At 42.0% G+C, this 17,905-nt stretch overlaps 1 protein-coding gene, 1 long non-coding RNA gene and 1 other non-coding gene across 5 annotated transcripts in view; 2 read left to right on the forward strand and 1 right to left on the reverse strand.

Moving 5' to 3' along the window:
- CNTNAP2 (contactin associated protein 2) overlaps positions 1 to 17,905 on the forward strand; it is a 2,292,243-nt gene that overhangs the window by 2,251,653 nt on the left and 22,685 nt on the right. Inside the window, exon 22 of the mRNA XM_019031540.4 lies at positions 1,209 to 1,448. Coding sequence (XP_018887085.3) covers positions 1,209 to 1,448 — 240 coding nt within the window. The remainder of the gene's footprint in view (positions 1 to 1,208; positions 1,449 to 17,905) is intronic.
- Positions 4,107 to 17,905, reverse strand: part of LOC109027818 (uncharacterized) — a 52,190-nt gene continuing 38,391 nt past the window's right edge. The window contains exons 1-6 of one of the 3 annotated variants that reach the window (XR_008681294.1): positions 13,614 to 13,727; positions 12,183 to 12,288; positions 9,246 to 9,364; positions 7,805 to 8,012; positions 7,247 to 7,383; positions 4,107 to 4,314 (exon numbers count right to left, since the gene is read on the reverse strand). This is a non-coding gene — a long non-coding RNA (uncharacterized lncRNA). Of the gene's footprint in view, positions 4,315 to 7,246; positions 7,384 to 7,804; positions 8,013 to 9,245; positions 9,365 to 12,182; positions 12,289 to 13,613; positions 13,728 to 17,905 lie in introns of those variants that run through there. The other 2 variants (XR_002006897.2, XR_008681295.1) reach the window with 2 other exon arrangements.
- LOC115935533 (small nucleolar RNA U3) lies at positions 7,209 to 7,423 on the forward strand. Its single transcript, XR_004071143.1, has one exon. It is a non-coding gene; the product is annotated as a small nucleolar RNA U3 (small nucleolar RNA).

A 17,905-nucleotide genomic window follows, 5' to 3' on the forward strand; every position in this document is an offset into this window, starting at 1 on the left:
AACCTGTCCTCCTCAAAGTTGCGAAAACTGTCAGGGACCCTATGAAATGGAGCGGGAGTCACAAGTTTTCTACCCAGCTCTCTAAAAGAGGAGACAAGACTAACACTGGTTCACAATAGATAACAGAACGGCTTCAGCAAAGGGCAAGCAAGCGTAGAGAGATGCTGGAGAAGAACAAGGCACTTTATCCATGTCCCCCACAGCACCCTGCCTCAGCAGGCAAAAGAATCTTTGTGTGAGCCCAGGGAGTCGGCAGGGACATGAGGGGTTGATGCAGCACTTGCTCAGAGCAATGGCAGCGCTGCCACAGGAATTATCTTTCTCACACAGTTCCCAGTAGTGGTTAAAAGGCTCTGAGGTCAGTCCGCCTGGCCCACTAGCTAAGAGCTCTTAAGCATTTAAGGACTCTTTCAACATTTGTTTCTGTTAGTTTCTAAAACTTGGAACAGAGGGCCATTGATTTAACTGGTATAACAATGTGTGGGTACATTGCACTTGGTACCTTGGAAATGCCTCTACTCAGTCTCACCTCTGAGCTGAGTTTGGGAAGATGTTGAGCCTACAGGTAGTGGGGAGATGGTGAGATTCACCAAGGCATGTGTTGTTTGTGATCGATTGGGTTGGGAAAGTTTCCTGACTGCCCAAACCTCCATCAGACACTAGCGGGGATTCTGTAAATCTCAGAATTCCAAGGGGATTGGATTTTGAAGAAAGGAGATGTTCGCGTACAGGCTACTAGAATTCTTGTTCTTTTTTTTTTTTTTTTTAAAGAATTCTGAAGAAGAAAATAAGTAAGAGATATAAAACAGAACCATATTTTGCCAGGAGGGCAGAGCAGGGCTGCTTTGTTCAATTTGTTAAGAGGGTCAGGGAAGCATCAGAAAAGATAAGGAGAAAAATCAATCAGAACCAGGTCACTGTTGTGAGTTTTGGCAGCGGCTGAAGTAGCCAGAAGGTACTGAGAAATGTATTTTATCACATACAGTCTTATTTTCACCCTACCGTATTCTCTGTTAACACAAGGTTCCTTTAAAGTCAAGTATGCAGCCCTAAGTCTTATCGACTCATTAATATTTCATCCAAAACAATGTAACATCTTAAACTGAAACCTAAAGGTAAGCTTTGGACACAAGCATTCAAAGACAGGTATGTTGTACAGCTGGACTATGGTGAGTCGAGTAACATTTTCATTTCTTTTTTTCTTTTAGAAACAGGGAAAATTGACCAAGAGATTCACAAATACAACACCCCAGGATTCACTGGTTGCCTCTCCAGAGTCCAGTTCAACCAGATCGCCCCTCTCAAGGCCGCCTTGAGGCAGACAAACGCCTCGGCTCACGTCCACATCCAGGGCGAGCTGGTGGAGTCCAACTGCGGGGCCTCGCCGCTGACCCTCTCCCCCATGTCGTCCGCCACCGACCCCTGGCACCTGGATCACCTGGATTCAGGTAAAGTCTTCAGCAACCTCAGGCAGGTTGCTTCATTTCTTTAAACCTCAGTCTCTTGGGACTATGGAATGGATTTAATAACAGAACCTCACTGGTAATGTCATTGGAGGATTAAGAAAGGGCAAAGGAACGTTGTGAGTACGGAGTTCTCAGGGCAGCACTTAGCACATCTGAAATACTCAGGGCCAGAAATAAATAAGTCGAAAGTAAAGAATGTAGGAACTATTAACTCTTCAATTAGGTTAAATGATGACTTGCCTAAACTGATGATGTCTGCGCCATGACTGTGGGTGATTTGATCAATTCGCTGTCTCACTTTTGCCTCTTATGACTCTCAATGACTTGCTGTAACACAGTCTGTGTTTTAATTTAAGAAGAGATTTACCTAAAGCAATATAGAGATCCATCTCCTGTCTCTGTATTTATATGAATAATACTGGTGGCTTCCAGATCTTTCAGAGGTGCCTTTAAGCTTGCAAAACTCTGTGGATTTAGTCCCACTTCTTTGAGTGGGAAGACATGTAATTTGAAAGCACAGGGCTCAAATGAAAGGATGTAGCTGTTGGCTGAAAAATTAATTGGATGAAAAGAGTATACACATAACCCTGGGTGGCAGACAGCCTATTAAGCTGTATCTCAGGAGACTTAGGTCATACTCCTAGCTCCACCTAAATTGGCATTGGGCAACTCAAGTGACCTGCCCAAGCCTCTGCTTTTTCACCCATAAGGTGAAGAAGGGGAGGGGAGTGTAACCTCTAAGTGACCTCCAAATCCAACATTCAATGGGTCTCCAGGCAACATGTGATGTTGCTGATGCTAAAAACAGGAAGAAGAGGCAGGAAGCAACAGCTAGGAGGCCTGGATTCCAGCACCATCACTGCCTCTCACCAGCAGATTAACCTTGGGCAGTTTTCATAACCTCATTCCTCAGTTTCCCCACTTCCTAAATGGAGATAAGACCTAACTCATGGAATTCTATTTAAAGTGATGTGTTTAAATCTGACGTGTTTTATCACAAGCATGTAGCAAGTGTTACAAAGTTTAGCTACAATAATAATAATCATGGTTATTATTATATTAGACACAATTTGCTATAATGCTTGAACGTTGAGTAAAGACTTCCAAATCCTCTCCCCTGCAAACTTGTAATTTGTAACAGTTCATTCTCTAAACTTTGTGCATTTGATTGCTTTAATCATGTTCCGGCCCTGCACATGGAGTGTGTGGCTTCAGTGCAGCTAATGTCATCGTGATTCCTTGCCAGGGCTGTGCTGCAAAGCTTTGTGAAGCTTAGAGAGAAGCCAAAATTGCCCTGTTGTCAGAATAACCCATTTACAGACGAAACAATCCTCTTTGCTCCTCACACATGGATTCCTAGAACTTGACGCGGGGCGCTGTGTGCTAAGGGCACGTATGAAGAATTCCCTTTTATGAATGTTGTCAAGATTACACGGCGGGCTGGCTTGAACAAAGGAAAGCATTCCTAAAGCTGAAAGAAGAAAAGTAAGAGTGAAAATACAAGAGGAGAAAAGACATGTCAGGGCCACAGAGGAACAGAGATCTCTCAGATAAATTCCTCCAAATGCCCGAGTAGACAAATACCATGAATGATCTTTGCAAGGCAGGAGTCCTTCCGCTGTCAAAGGGACCCACTGCCTGAGGCTGTGAGCACCTGTGGTCTGAGTCAGGGCCAAGAGACTAGTTTCTAAAACATCTAGATCCTACCTTGGGCCAATATGAGTTTTATGTATTATTACTTAATTAGGAACTTGTTTGTTAAGATCTGTGAGATATGACTGTAGGGACCAAAGAGTTTTTGTTCCTTTACTTTAAAAAAATCATGCTTTGTGTGTGACAGTTTTTTTTTTTGGAGACAGAGTCTCACCCAGTTGCCCATGCTGGAGTACAATGGCACCATTGCAACCTCCGCCTCCTGGGTTTAAGCGATTCTCCTGCCTCAGCCTCTTGAGTAGCTGGGATTACAGGCACCCGCCATCATGCCCACTTAATTTTTGTATTTTTGTAGAGACAGGATTTCACCATGTTGGCCAGACTGATCTTGGACTCCTAACCTCAGGTGATCCACCCGCCTAGGCCTCCCAAAGTGCTAGGATTACAGAGTGCTAGGATTACAGGATTCTTTTGATTGATTTATGAAAATGTATATAGGGAACATATCTGTTAGTATTTGATGTTCAAATCCAAATTCTGTAATTCTGATATTATGGTAGGCCTGTGCTATGTAACATGAGATCCATTTGCAGAAAAATTTCCACTTACACTTGCAGAGTTCTTACCCAGTGTCCAGCAGATGAAGTATTAATGCAATTGTCATTATACCAATTACAAGGACAGAAAACAGTTGACCAGGCTTGGTGGCTCACATCTGTAATCCCAGCATTTTGGGAGGCTGAGGTGGGTGGATCACGAGGTCAGGAGTTCGAGACCAGCCTGACCAACATGGTGAAAGCCCGTCTCTACTAAAAATACAAAAATTAGCTGGGCGTGGTGGCACACGCCTGTAATCCCAGCTACTCCGGAGGCTGAGGCAGGAGAGTCGCTTGAACTTGGGAGGCGGAGGTTGCACTGAGCTGAGATGGTGGCACTGCAAGACTCTGTCTCAAAACAAAACAAAAAACGACAGAAAACAGTTTACAAACTATAAGGCAGGGGTTTATTTAAATAATATGATTTTCCTCTTCTTTTAGGTGAATAGGAACATGAGCGACAATGTGGGCTGAGGGGCTGGAAGGGGCAGAGGACAGACGTAGAAGTGAGGGAAGGTTACTTAACAGCAGCCTCTGGTTGCTCAGTGTCGGGGAGGAAAAACTTTTCCTCTGTCCTCTTAAGTTCAGTACCTGGGGGCCTGCAAATTAAGCCGATAAAAGACAGATTAACAGGTGGGCAGGGGGACCTTATTTATATGCATATAGGAGCTTGAAAAAGAAGAAACTCAGTAAGTAGTGTAAGTAGTTAAAGCTAGAAACTTATATGCCCAGCTTAGTAGGGAAAAGAGGCAGTGGGGGAAAAGGCCTCTATAGGAGGACCACATGGATTTCTAGAAGAACAAATGAGAGATAAAGAGTTTGTGATAGTGCTTGTTCATGCAGGCCTGAGTGATCTCTGTATCTCATTCATGGCCATGAAACTTCCCTGGAGAGAGGACTTACGGTAGGTTTCTTGATCTTCTTCCTGGGAGTAAAAGCCACCCGTATAGAGGCAGGTATGGCAGCCTCATTTTTCCAGAAGTCTCTGCTTTTTGTCAGATAAAGGAAGCACCAAGAAGGCTTCTTTCTGCACCTATTGAATCCCCAGTGGCTTCAGTTTAAAATGAGTTCCATACCAACTCGGGTTCTAACTGCATCCCTCACATCAGCAATTGCACTCTGGTTTCGTGAGCCTAAGGTCATCATTCTGAATTTGGACTTTACGGTTTTGTACTTTTCTGGTAATATTTCATGTTTGACTAGAATAAGATTCCTTGCTATCAGATATTTAAAAACAAAACAGTATATACACAAAAACGCCTTTCTACCTGTAAATAACGTGAGGTACTTGAGTCTGTGTAGGGTTAGGACGGGAAGAAAATAACGTGAGAGCTCGTGAGTCGTGGCTTGACTAGAGGACATTTGGAAGTAGATTATCTCATCTGGTGCCTTGGAAGTTGGAAGTTTAGTCCTCAACAAGCAGCAATGGGTCTCCTGGAAGCTTTTTTAGAAATGCAGAATCTCAGGCCCCTCCCCATACTGACTAAATCAGCATTCGTGTTTTTTAGCATGGTTCCCAGGTGACTTACCACTGCAATTTAAAAGCTCTAATCTTGTATAGTGCTTCTCAATCTGGGAAGCACTTTAAAACTACCTGGGGAGCTTTTTAAAACCCTGATGTCAAGACTATACTTCTGTCAGAGGTGTCTGAACCAGAGCAACTCCATCTCGAATAGGGGCTGGGTAAAATAAAGCTGAGACCTACTGAAAACTGGTTGCAGTAAAGAAGCCAGCTAAAACCATCAAAACCAAGATGGCAATGAGATTGACTTCTGGTCATCCTCACTGCTACACTCCCATCAGCACCATGACAGCTTATAAATGCCATAGCAATGTCAGGAAGTTACCCTATAGGGCCTAAAAAGGGGAGGCATGAATGATCCACCCCTTGTTTAGCATATAATCAAGAAATAATCATAAAAATGGGCAACCAGCAGCCCTTGGGGCTGCTCTATGGCGTAGCTATTCTTTTATTCCTTTTTTTTTATTATTATACTTTAAGTTTTAGCGTACATGTGTACAATGTGCAGGTTAGTTACATATGTATACATGTGCCATGCTGGTGCGCTGCACCCACTAACTCGTCATCTAGCATTAGGTATATCTCCCAGTGCTATCCCTCCCCCCTCCCCCCACCCCACAATAGTCCCCAGAGTGTGATGTTCCCCTTCCTGTGTCCATGTGATCTCATTGTTCAATTCCCACCTATGAGTGAGAATATGCGGTGTTTGGTTTTTTGTTCTTGCGATAGTTTACTGAGAATGATGATTTCCAATTTCATCCATGTCCCTACAAAGGACATGAACTCATCATTTTTTATGGCTGCACAGTATTCCATGGTGTATATGTGCCAAATTTTCTTAATCCAGTCTATCATTGTTGGACATTTGGGTTGGTTCCAAGTCTTTGCAATTGTGAATAGTGGAGGAGGAGAGGTGCTCTGCTTTTTAGAGTTTCCGGTTTTTCTGCTCTGTTTTTTCCCCATCTTTGTGGTTTTATCTACTTTTGGTCTTTGATGATGGTGATGTACAGATGGGTTTTTGGTGTGGATGTCCTTTCTGTTTGTTAGTTTTCCTTCTAACAGACAGGACCCTCAGCTGCAGGTCTGTTGGAATTTGCTAGAGGTCCACTCCAGACCCTGTTTGCCTGGGTATCCGCAGTGGTGTTTGCAGAACAGCGGTTTTTCGTGAACTGCGAATGCTGCCATCTGATCGTTCCTCTGGAAGTTTTGTCTCAGAGGAGTACCCAGCCGTGTGAAGTGTCAGTCTGCCCCTACTGGGGGGTGCCTCCCAGTTAGGCTGCTCAGGGATCAGGGGTCAGAGACCCACTTGAGGAGGCAGTCTGCCCGTTCTCAGATCTCCAGCTGCGTGCTGGGAGAACCACTGCTCTCTTCAAAGCTCAGATGGAAATGCAGAAATCACTCGTCTTCTGTGTCGCTCATGCTGGGAGCTGTAGACTGGAGCTGTTCCTATTCAGCCATCTTGGCTCCTCCTATTCTTTTATTCCTTTACTTTCCTAACTGATACAGTTTGACTATGTCCCCACCCAAATCTCATCTTGAATTCCCACGTGTTGTGGGAGGGACCTGGTGGGAGGTAATTGAATCATGGGGGCAGGTCTTTCCATGCTATTGTCGTGACAGTGAATAAGTCTCACAAGATCTGATGGTTTTATAAAGGGGAGTTTCCCTGCACAAGCTCTCTCTTTGCCTGCTGCCATCCATGTTAAGACGTGACTTGCTCCTCCTTGCCTTCCACCATGATTGTGAGGCCTCGCCAGCCGTGTGGAACTGGGAGTCCATTAAACCTCTTTCCTGTATAAATTACCCAGTCTCAGGTATGTGTTTATTAGCAGCGTGAAAACAAACTAATACACTAATAAACTTGCTTTCACTTTACTCTATGGATGCACCCTAAATTCTTGGATCTTGCGTGAGATCCAAGAACCCTCTCTTGGGGTCTGGATCAGGAACCCTTGGATCAGGAACCCTTTCTAGTAACACGTCCATGCACCATTTCTATATTTTCTTACCAGAGAAGTTTCTCTGAACGTGTGGAGCACCGGAAACCACGAGGAGGCGGCTCAGCATTCACTCCTGAGCATGAAGCTGGCTCTTGGTGGTGCTTCTCTGCAATTGCCTTTTGCCACTGATGATCACTCTTCTCTTCCTTTGGGAGAGTGAAAGGGAAAGGAAGCCATCTGAAGGGTCTTCATGATTATTTTTTAAAAAGAAATATCCCAATATCTAGTACTAAACCCCTGACGGACCAAATCAGACCCTCGGGGGGGATAGGAGGGACACAGGTGTGTGTGATGTAAACCCCCCTCCCCAGGAGCGTCCAGTGTGTGACCAAGGTCAAGAATCACTCACCGAAGAAAAGAAGGGTCCCTTTGGTAAGTGCTTCAAAATAAGGTTACCAAAAGAAAAAACTGAATAGCCAAATACTGCCCAAAACATGGTTTATGAAAAACAATAAAGCCGTTAGGTGGTTAAATCACAAATAGTAAAGGCTGTACCATCAAGCTTGCAAAGAGACCGGGCTCTCCGGCCATTTTATAAGGAAGCTCACTCAGAGGAGATGTTTTTACCTAAATTTGAGGAGAACTGATCTGCCTGTTTGCAACTGGAAAGCAGACTTGAAACAAACAAATGAACAATAAATTTGCGGTGTGGGGCAGGACTTGGTGGCTCCAGTGAAAGCACCTCCTTATGGAAGGGGCTGCACCCCAGGAAGGAACTTCAATTTGAGGAAGATGTCAAATTATTACTGTGTTTTGAATTGGCTGCTAACGTACTCTGAAAGATAGAAAAAGATGCTGCTTTAAAATGAGGGCTGTGCTTTTCTGAAAATACAGCAGGTGCCTTGCTGTGAAGAGTAAGTAATCATATGGCCTTAGTGTTAAAGGGATCTTGGCAAACCAGGGCTACTCAATCCGTACCTATACCAGGATGTTTGTTTTGCAGGAACTTGGTGTTAGAATGGAAGTTAGAATTGAAGACAGACATCTACCCATAGGTCTTGTGATCTTTCTGCTCCCATACCTGTCTTTCTACTGTCTGAGATCATAGTAAATGATAAAAACAGAAAATAGGTTCTAAGGTATGCTGGCTTTATGTAATAAGATTCTTTTTCTCGTCTGTAACACTACTGTTACACTTCTATAACAAACACTATTTGTTACCTCTCCAATGTCCTTTGGGCTCTATCAGTGTTTTCTAAAATGAGGGACATTTATGTTGGTCAGGTTGTGCACTGCACAACTATAACAGATGTCATTTGTAGTGCAGTCTCTGGCTTCTGGAGCAGTGCAGCATGTAGCCTAGATAGGGGGTCACCATTATGGGAAGCAAATAGACATGGCCTCATGTAACATACAAAGCAAGTCATTTCCTGTTCATTTGTCTTTCAGTCCTTCTGATTTTATAAAAAGAAAGTCTCTATTTGGTTCTGGCATGCTTTTAACACCTCTCCCATGATTGTATTTTACCTTATAATAAAGAGAGAACAGGCTTCTGGTTAGTGCCTCACAGGCAATAGAATTACTCAGTAGGGATGTAAAGTTTTATCAATAGATTTATTTAAATAAGAAATTTAACCAATTTTGTGAAAATAAGTAAATAAATAATACTTGGATTTTACAGTATATGTTAAGAAAAATGTGAAGGTGATTTTCACATGATTGGAGTTTGGGAAACACTGGGCAGTAGAGAAAGATCACCCCAAGTGCTAGGGCCTAGCATGGGGCTTTAAGAACACATTTTTATAGGGGGATGAGGTAAACAAAAGACTTACACATTATGATTTAAGTTGACTTGATTTAAAACAATTCTGCTCTATTGGAAACATCCAATCTTTTTTTCTTCTAGTTATTTCCCTCTTTGATAATAAGTACAGCCTGTTTCTAAACCATTATATGGCCCTTAGGAATATTTTTAGAACAGTAGTTACAAGGTAGAAAAAGTAACCCCCAGCCCTGAGTTAAGGTTTATTTAAAGGTCACAGAATGCCAGGCAATTGCCGTGATTTACCTCTCAGAATTATGGACTCTGTTGTGTTTTTTCCTTTTTGTCTAATTTAGAGGATCTTATTTGCTTGGAATGAAAAGGACTTGCCAGCAGGAAGACAGCCACAGATGGCAGTGCACATTCTGTAAAATACAAAAACAAAACAAACACCAGAAAAAATAAATCCAAGAGTCTGATCCCATAAATTTCTGCACTAAGGAGCAATGCCAAACTGCACACCAAGCTGTTTTAAAAGGCGTTTGTGTTAAGCCTTAGAGTGTTTTATCACATTCATGATATTTGATACAGAATACGTCAGACCAAAAGCCACATCCTAGGATCTTCTCTAAAATATCATTAAAATAGATGAAGCATTTTAAGATGTAAAGTTTCATTTCCTAAGGGATCCTCTAGTTGTAAAGATTGCAGCTAGTTGTTGTTGTTATTAAGGGATCCTCTAGTTGTAAAGATTGCAGCTAGTTGTTGTTGTTATTATTATTTGAGATGGAGTCTCGCTCTGTCACTAGGCTGGAGTGTAGAGGCGTGATCTCGGCTCACTGCAACCTCCACCTCTGGGGTACAAGCAATTCTACTGCCTCGGCCTCCTGAGTAGCTGGGACTACAGGCACGCACCACCACACCCAGCTAATTTTTGTGTTTTTAGTAGAGACGGGGTTTCACCATGTTGGCCAGGATGGTCTCGATCTCTTGACCTCGTGATCCGCCCGCCTCAGCCTCCCAAAGTGCTGGGATTACAGGCGTGAGCCACTGCGCCTGGCCACAGCTAGTTCTTTTAAAGGACTTCTAGTAGGTCCAGGCTAGATTCTCAGCAAAGTTTGCATGGTATGTGATGTGGTGCATGTATGTGATGTGGTGCATCTCACCCCAGAAAGGACCTGGGAGTCCTTCTGTAAATTGCTAGCAGGTGAATTCACAGCATCCACTGTAACCTTAAGTTATCTGGTTCTCTGCTCTAACGCTAACCTGCATCTGACACTGGGAGGTCCTTAACCAGGAATTCTCACAGCTCCTCCGACAGGGAAGTGGGTAGGAGATGGAAAATCCAGAAGCAGGAGTGGAGGGAAGGGAGTTAACACCCAATTCTCCACCTCCCCCAGAACCAAGGCCAGGATTGTCAAGAATCCAGGGTTGAGAATCCACTGCCAAGCTGCTCCAGTGGATTCACTCAGGTTGGCAGAGTGGCTGAAAACCAGCCCTCTTAGGCACGTGGGTCTTCTCCCAGATATATTAAGAACTAGATGGAACTTGGCACTTGGGATTACTCAGTGTAACAACCCCATACCCCTATTAGACTTGAGTATACCCAGCACTGAGCTAGGATCTCAGGCTTCCCGTCACCACATCGGACACTTTACCACTGGCCACAGATTGGTTTCTGAAGACCTCTTACCTCCACCGTTATGACTTCTAAGTTGATTTCTGTCTATATTCCAAGTTTCCTTTCTATCATCTGGCCATAAAATATTTTTATATCTTCATGTGCTAAGAGTTATGGATATAAAGAACTTTTTAAAATTACATATATCATCTATTCTGTTTTCTTCCTAACTACAAGCTGATCATTGGTTTTCTTTACCACCTGCAAGCACTTAAAAGTAATCATTCCTGCTCTTATAATTACATCTTAATTATTTCTGAACAGATCCCTTTTCTCTCCTTATGCTAAGACTGCATGATTAATGCATTTTTATCTCTCACACTCAGTCTTTTTATTATGTTACTTGTCTTTTTCCCTCTTCAGTCACCAACACAGTTCACACTTAATCGTGTGAAGAAAAACTATCATCCCTTGCTTGCTAATGTGCATTTTCCTGCAAAGATCCAAATTCCACTTTTCCTGCAAAAACACCAAGCGCATTTATGTATCTCAAATCAACTATGATATTAGTCTTACCTATTTTTGACTGGTAATTTTAGTTGTATCCCACCTTTTGTTTCTACAGTGTTTTCATAGAAAATCACATTGTATCCATGATTTTTTTGAGTCAAAGGATATGTGGGTTTTTAATTTTGATACTACTACAAACCATCCTCTAATGATATAATCCGATTGACAGTCCAGCAATCTATGAATACCTTTTCCCCACATCCTCACCAAAACAGTGCATCATATTATTCTTTTAAATGTGGCTGTTCTATATGAAAAATAAAATTTTCTTGTTATAGTTTGCATTTCATTAATTATGAGTTGGGTTAAGTATCTTTGCGTATGTTTATATATCATTTATATTTATTTTTCCATGAACTCCCTCTTTATATTCTTTCCTATTGATTTATAAGTATTCTTAACATATTAAGTAAATTAAATTAGTATTTTAATACATCTTTTAATGTTTTCCTTGTTTCATCTCAATTTTTTTGAATTTATGGGATTTTTTTTTTCCTTGTAAAAGTTACTAAATTTTACATGGTGAAATGTAAAGTGTTTTATGGCTTTTGGGTTTTGTGACATGCCTTCTCCATTTAGAACTTATTTTTAAAATTATTCCACGTTTTTTATAATAATTTTGTGTTTTATTTGTAAGTTCTACGTATTTTCTTCCCTGGAAATTTATTTGGGTGGAAATCTCACTTTATTTTTTCCCATTTTCCCAAATGGCCCACTGTTCCAGCCCCATTGGTTGAGGCTCCATCCTCTCCACCTTTACCATCTTCTAAATTCCCTTCATTTCTGAGTCCCTACTGGACTCTCTGGTCTATTACATTGATATGATGCCTTGTGACATGGGAGCAAACTGCAGTACTTATCATTGAGCTTTTATTATCACATTTAGTGGCTCATAGAGCTAATTTCCCTTTTTTTCTGAGTTTTTTTTTCCAGAATTTTCCTGTTCATCCTTGCACATTTGCTTTTCCCATGTGGATTTGAGAATTTTAATCATTTTATTGAAATTGTTTAAAATTTTTACTGGGATTAAGGTTTATGTGTAAGTTCATTACCTGGTGACGCCCAGTTACACCATGCAGGTCTTCTCCATCTCTCTCCAAGTTGCGAAATGATTCAGATAAGTGTCATCCAGATTTTAATGTGCTTAGTTAGAATCACCTAGGGGAAATTAGCAAATGCAGATTCAGCTGGTCAAACATGGGATTAGAGATTCTGCATTTCCAATAAGCTCCCAGGTGCTGCTGATGCAGCGGGTCCCTGGAACACACTGGGAGTGGCAAGGAGATAAGCAGCCTTGAGGCACTGCCTCTGGTAGATTTCATAGATTTCGCCTGGAAAACCACTTGAGCCCACTGCTTCTTGTGGGAGCAGATCTTTGACAACTCTCTCAAGTTATTTCATGATAATCTGTCTAATTAGATCTTTCTCATCTAGGATAATACCCGTTATTTTATCTTTTTCTAGAAATTCATGCATTTAACCTAGGTTTTCAACTCATTACTGTGGAGTTGAACAAAAACTTATTAATAATTTAATTTCCATTCCCTTTTTCGTGTTTTTTATATTGAATGTTTCTGTTGACCCCCCCCCCCTTATTGATTAGATTATGTGGCTTTTTTTTTCTTTTCTCAAAGAACCAGCTCTTGGATTTATTTATCAATTCTTTGTTTTCTTTCTACATCGTGTCTTCTTTAAATTTATATTTGCTGGCCTCTAACTTTGTAATTGGAATGTTTGGCTCTCTTATTTTCCTTCTTGGTGGGGTGTGTGTATCATGGTCTTATAAGAATGTGAACCGAAGTCAACAAATCTTAAACTCCAGCCATGCTCTCTTCTGACCACACCTCTGCTGCCCCAGCCCCGCCTCCAGGACTGCACCCTCCAGATGTAATTGACACCAATGGCTTGCACTAGACTTTTTGCTAAGGGACCTGAAAAGAACTTAGAGGCTGGCGTAAGCTGCCAAAGCCTTCCCACATCACTGAGAGAATAGACTTGGCAGGCTTGTGTTTTGAAAAGCAGTTGGGGGTGCCCTCTGTCAAGGCTCAGCCATGATGAAGAAATAATCAAAGAGCAAAACGTCACTTAAGTGGCTAAACATGACTGGCAGCAGGGTTGGATTCCCCTTCAGCATCGAACACCTCACAGGCCATCCTCTGTGTAGACGGGCTGCTTTCTAAGTGGCTCCACAGGCCTGGCCATGTCAGGGGCTGCCTTTATTCAAAGACTTCTGTTCTGTCTTAACCAGGATCACTTAACTCTCTGAAAGTCCAGTGATAAAAAAGCAAAACCGGCACAAACATCCAGCTTTGGAACTATCTCTAAGGTCATTGTTTTTTCCCCTGCCGCGAATTTCTTTCATTCCTAATTTTCCTCTACCTTTCTTTCCCTTCATCCCCTACGATAGATTTTGAACCCCAGGGAGGTTAGGACTCTGTCCCGTTCTTCTCCCTGGGCTGTCCACCCTCCGACCCCCACCCCACCTGGCATGGCACTCAAAGGTGCATTTTCCTGGGGTCTGTGCCTGGAAATCATTGCAGCTGTTAGCCTGTGTCACGTGGGGCTGGCTAAGTGCGGGGCAACGCGGTTGTACATGTTGCCATGGTGACTTCTCTGTTGATGGCAGAACCACTGACTCCAGCAAGTCACAGTATTCATTTTTGCGTCATGCTCGTGCTACAGGAATGCTATGAGTAGCCCATGAAAATGGAGGCGAGTTGAGCTCAGTGTTATCCCTTGACTTGTGTGTCTTTCCTTACCCCCAGCGATCCCCCATTCAGATGCTTCCTACTGTACCGCATTTTTGAGTATTCTTCGGTATCATGCATCTGTTACAGCACCATATCACTCAGCTATGGAGGCACTCAGAGGAGCACAACACCCTCTAAATTATCCACCATCACTTCTTTTACGGCCTCATTTAAAAAGACAATTGTCAGAATTCCCAGGTGTGAATTCTCACAGGGGAATCTCTGTCAGTCACCACCTGGAAATGTTAGTTCCACCTCTGCTGGCCAATCAGCACCTCATGTCCTTGCTATGATCTCTACAGTTGCAGAAGCAGTATCCTGATGAGGTTTTTAACCCATCACCACATGCTTTTCAGAGAAAAGTCCCTGTATAAATACCAATAACTAAACATGATAAATTGCTTCACTCCTTTGAGATCTTTGTCTGATTCCACGTGCTCTGCATAGACTATTCAGAAATTCTAAAGACGGGTGCAGATTCCTAATTCTGCTGTTGAGTTTGTTCCTGAGAGCAACGCTGAAAGACTTTTAAAAAATTAAAATCAGCTTTATGTTGAAATGTAATTGTACATAAATAGCCATATGAATGTGGGGTACAGTTATTTTAAACATAGAAAATAAGATGAATTGTTTTGGAAATTCCCCTTTAAACATGCTAAAATGATTTTCAATCATTGACTTGGGAATTTTAACTTTTAGAAAACTGGAAAGGATACAGATAAAAGTAGTGATAACTTAAATTTGTAAGCTATTTTATTTGTTGAAATGCTTTAATGCATGATTTTGTTTTATCCTGGAATGGCCACATGTGGTAGGCAAAGTGGACATTATCAGCCACATTTTAAAGATAAGGAAAATGCAGCTCAGAGAAAATAAATGTATTCATTCCCTCAGCAAACACTGACTGGGTGGCCACAGAAGTGAGGTGCACAACCCTGGCTGCACATCAGTCACCTGGGGAGCTTTTCACAAATCCCAATGCCTGTTCCCCATCCCAGAGGATTCCTGGTGTGCATCAGGATTGTGAAGCAATGGGGACTGAGTTTATAGCACCTTACTCTAAAGTATGCAGAGACTAGCATTATGAAGTGGAAAATGCATATATTTCAGATTCAGTTATTTTTTTCCCACTATTCCTTCCTCTCAATGAAAATTTTGGAGTAAAACATATAATTCCAGTTCTTTATTCTGAACTGTCTTACTATTTTCTATCACCCTTTAAATATAATGCAGAAGTCTGGAAGGATATGTAATTTGCATACCTGTTGGTGAAATCCCTGCTACTAAATACGCTTTGCTTTTTCTTGTTCCACATTCCCCTTTTTGACAGGGAATAAATCATCCCCAAGACTGCTAGAGCCAATTAAATATTTTTTCACACTCCATTGACATGAATGAGAAGAACTGTGACAGAGCCACACGGCTCATGCCAGGACTTTATCACGCTATCTTTATAATGATGTGAGCCAGCACCAGGGAGGAATGGTGTGGGGAACCATCAGGAAGTTTTAATAACCAAGGATAATTTGTTTCATCAGTTTCTCCTCGATGGCCATTTGCCATTTCACCTGTCAGGAAGCAAAACTAGTTGAAAACTAGTTGTCTTGTGAGATCTCAGGTTAACTCAAGAAGAGAACAGCTCAGACAACAATGGAAGCATATTTAGCATGGAGCTTTTATACTCAGTTCTCTGAAGTCAGCCTTCTTGGAAGAAAATACATTGTCTTGGGATTGGAATTATAAATTTCCCTTGTGCTAATGCAACCGAAAAGAGTATTTCAAAACCAAGAGCCCAACTGGGAAGACTTAAAATATGTGTAGAATTAATTTTTAAAAGCACTTTAGGTTTGCCCATGCCCCCCTTCTAACCGCACAGTGGAGACAGAATCTGGTCAGCTGTGTGTGGTCTGGGTGACTCCACCATGTTCTCGGCAACGCTCCTCATCTATGTATTATACTAGTTTCTGAAAACTTAAGAATAAAAAGGATCAACCTCACATTTTGATGAAATAGCAGTTACAACACAAACATCCCATGCCTATTGGCAGAACTGGTCCACAGAGCGCAGAAGCACATTCATCGTGTAAAGCTGAAAACAGCATCTTCTGCAAGTTGAGATACCAAGGTTCCAGCAGAAGATAAAAAGCATTTAAAAATATTTAATTATTCACTGAACTCCTTTGAAAGACACAGGATGACAAAGCAAATCAATAATATTCAGCCATTTCCAAAGGGTCCATCCACAGCCAAAGTATGGCCTTTGAATTTACTAGAAATTTCCACAGAGGAAGAGTAAAAGGAATCCCTTCATCCTTGCTTGAATCCTAAAATAACATGCGCCTAAGTATTCTCACAAATGATGAAGCGCATCTCTTGAGTAGACTTAAGGTGATAAAATGTTATTTTCACCGAGCTCCCAAGCCATACATCGTGGAAGTCCAAAGCCCTGACTGATAATTGCATAACGCCCAGGGGATGTGTTTCTCTGCAGAAGTCTAAAGACAATAGATCCAGGGTCTCCTGAAGACTTTCATCTTATGAATTGTGCGAATCCCTGACCACTGCCTAAGAGGAAAGGTGAAATACATCAGAGAATGTCCTTAAAATATCCCTTTCTGACTTACTATAATTGGTTGCTTTCCTCTTTTAACTATCATAATTTTCTCAGCCACCCTCTCCCTAGAAACTGGGGCTATTTCTATGACTCAGCAAACAACCAATTCTTGCTAATACTGCTTTGCTAATAAGGAAACCACAAGTTCTCTTAGCTGAGACTCCTGTATAGCAGGTGTGTTCACAAAACTTGGTGAGCGCCCATATCTGAGACACAGCATTCCATAAAGCCAGAGGCAGTCACCGAGGCTGTCTGACATACCATAATATGCCCGTATGGCTTCAGGCTTTCCACCCTGATCTGGCTGTGTCCCGCATTGCACCCATGCAGCAGCAGAACCAGCAGTAAGAATGTTTTGTCAAAAAACAAATCACAAATCCATAAACTTCAAAAAATATCCACGGTACAGTATTTTTAAAAATATGTCTAGCCAGGCACAGTGGCACATGCCTATAGTCCCAGCTACATGAGTCCAGGAGTTCAAGATCAGCCTGAGCAACATAGCAAGACCCTGTCTCTAAAAAGAAAATTTTAAAATGCATCTGTTCTCTCTCATATATGCCTTTAAATGCATCCATAGCATCAAGAACCTAAATGCCAACATCCCAATATTTTTCCTCCCTGATAAACTTGCTTTAGAGATTCAACTTGTATTTTTGCTTTGAACCAGGAAAGGTATCCAAGGTCATACTAAGATAACCATTTATTAAACTCTTTGGCTGTTTTTTCCTAAACTGTAATAAACTCCCCCCCCCCCCCAACATTCAAAATAATAGTAAAGAATTCTCTCTGAAATTAACACAGTGTTCCTATTATTGCTTTCACAACACTAAAAAGAAATAGAACTAACGGAGTCGAACTGTGGGGCATTCTGGCAGGCAAATCATTAAATTCACACAAATGATTCGGCCAAGGGAAAAAGGTTCTCAGAAGGAATTATTTCGGCTCCCTCTCAGACACTGCTTTAAATTAAAACACACACACACACACGAGCAGCTGGAGACCTGAGTCACCAATGGTCTACATTAAATTTCTGCACAACTGAAAGTGAGGCAGGTATTCAAGCACTCTGGGAGCCTGTTAGAAATACAGATGCCCAGGTCCCCCACCCAAGACCAACTCAGGCAGAAGCAGCATTTTTACCAGAGCTCAGGGCATCTGTATGCCCCTTAATGTCTGAAAGCTCTGAATCAGAGTGCTCTCCCCCAAAGGCATCTCAGACTGAGATAGAAATTGAAGAAAAAGCCTAAGGAGGTTCAGCAACTTTTTCAAGGCCAAAGAACCCACCAGTTACACAAGTGCAGAGCCCTTTGTCCCTGACATTCAGAGCCCTGCATGCATACGAAGTGACAGCCCCTTCCGGGGAACCCTGCTGCCGCCACGCGCATTCTGGAAACTGTGCAGCAGGAGA

The sequence above is a fragment of the Gorilla gorilla genome, chromosome 6 (assembly GCF_029281585.2).
Source record: "Gorilla gorilla gorilla isolate KB3781 chromosome 6, NHGRI_mGorGor1-v2.1_pri, whole genome shotgun sequence".
Taxonomy (NCBI): domain Eukaryota; kingdom Metazoa; phylum Chordata; class Mammalia; order Primates; family Hominidae; genus Gorilla; species Gorilla gorilla.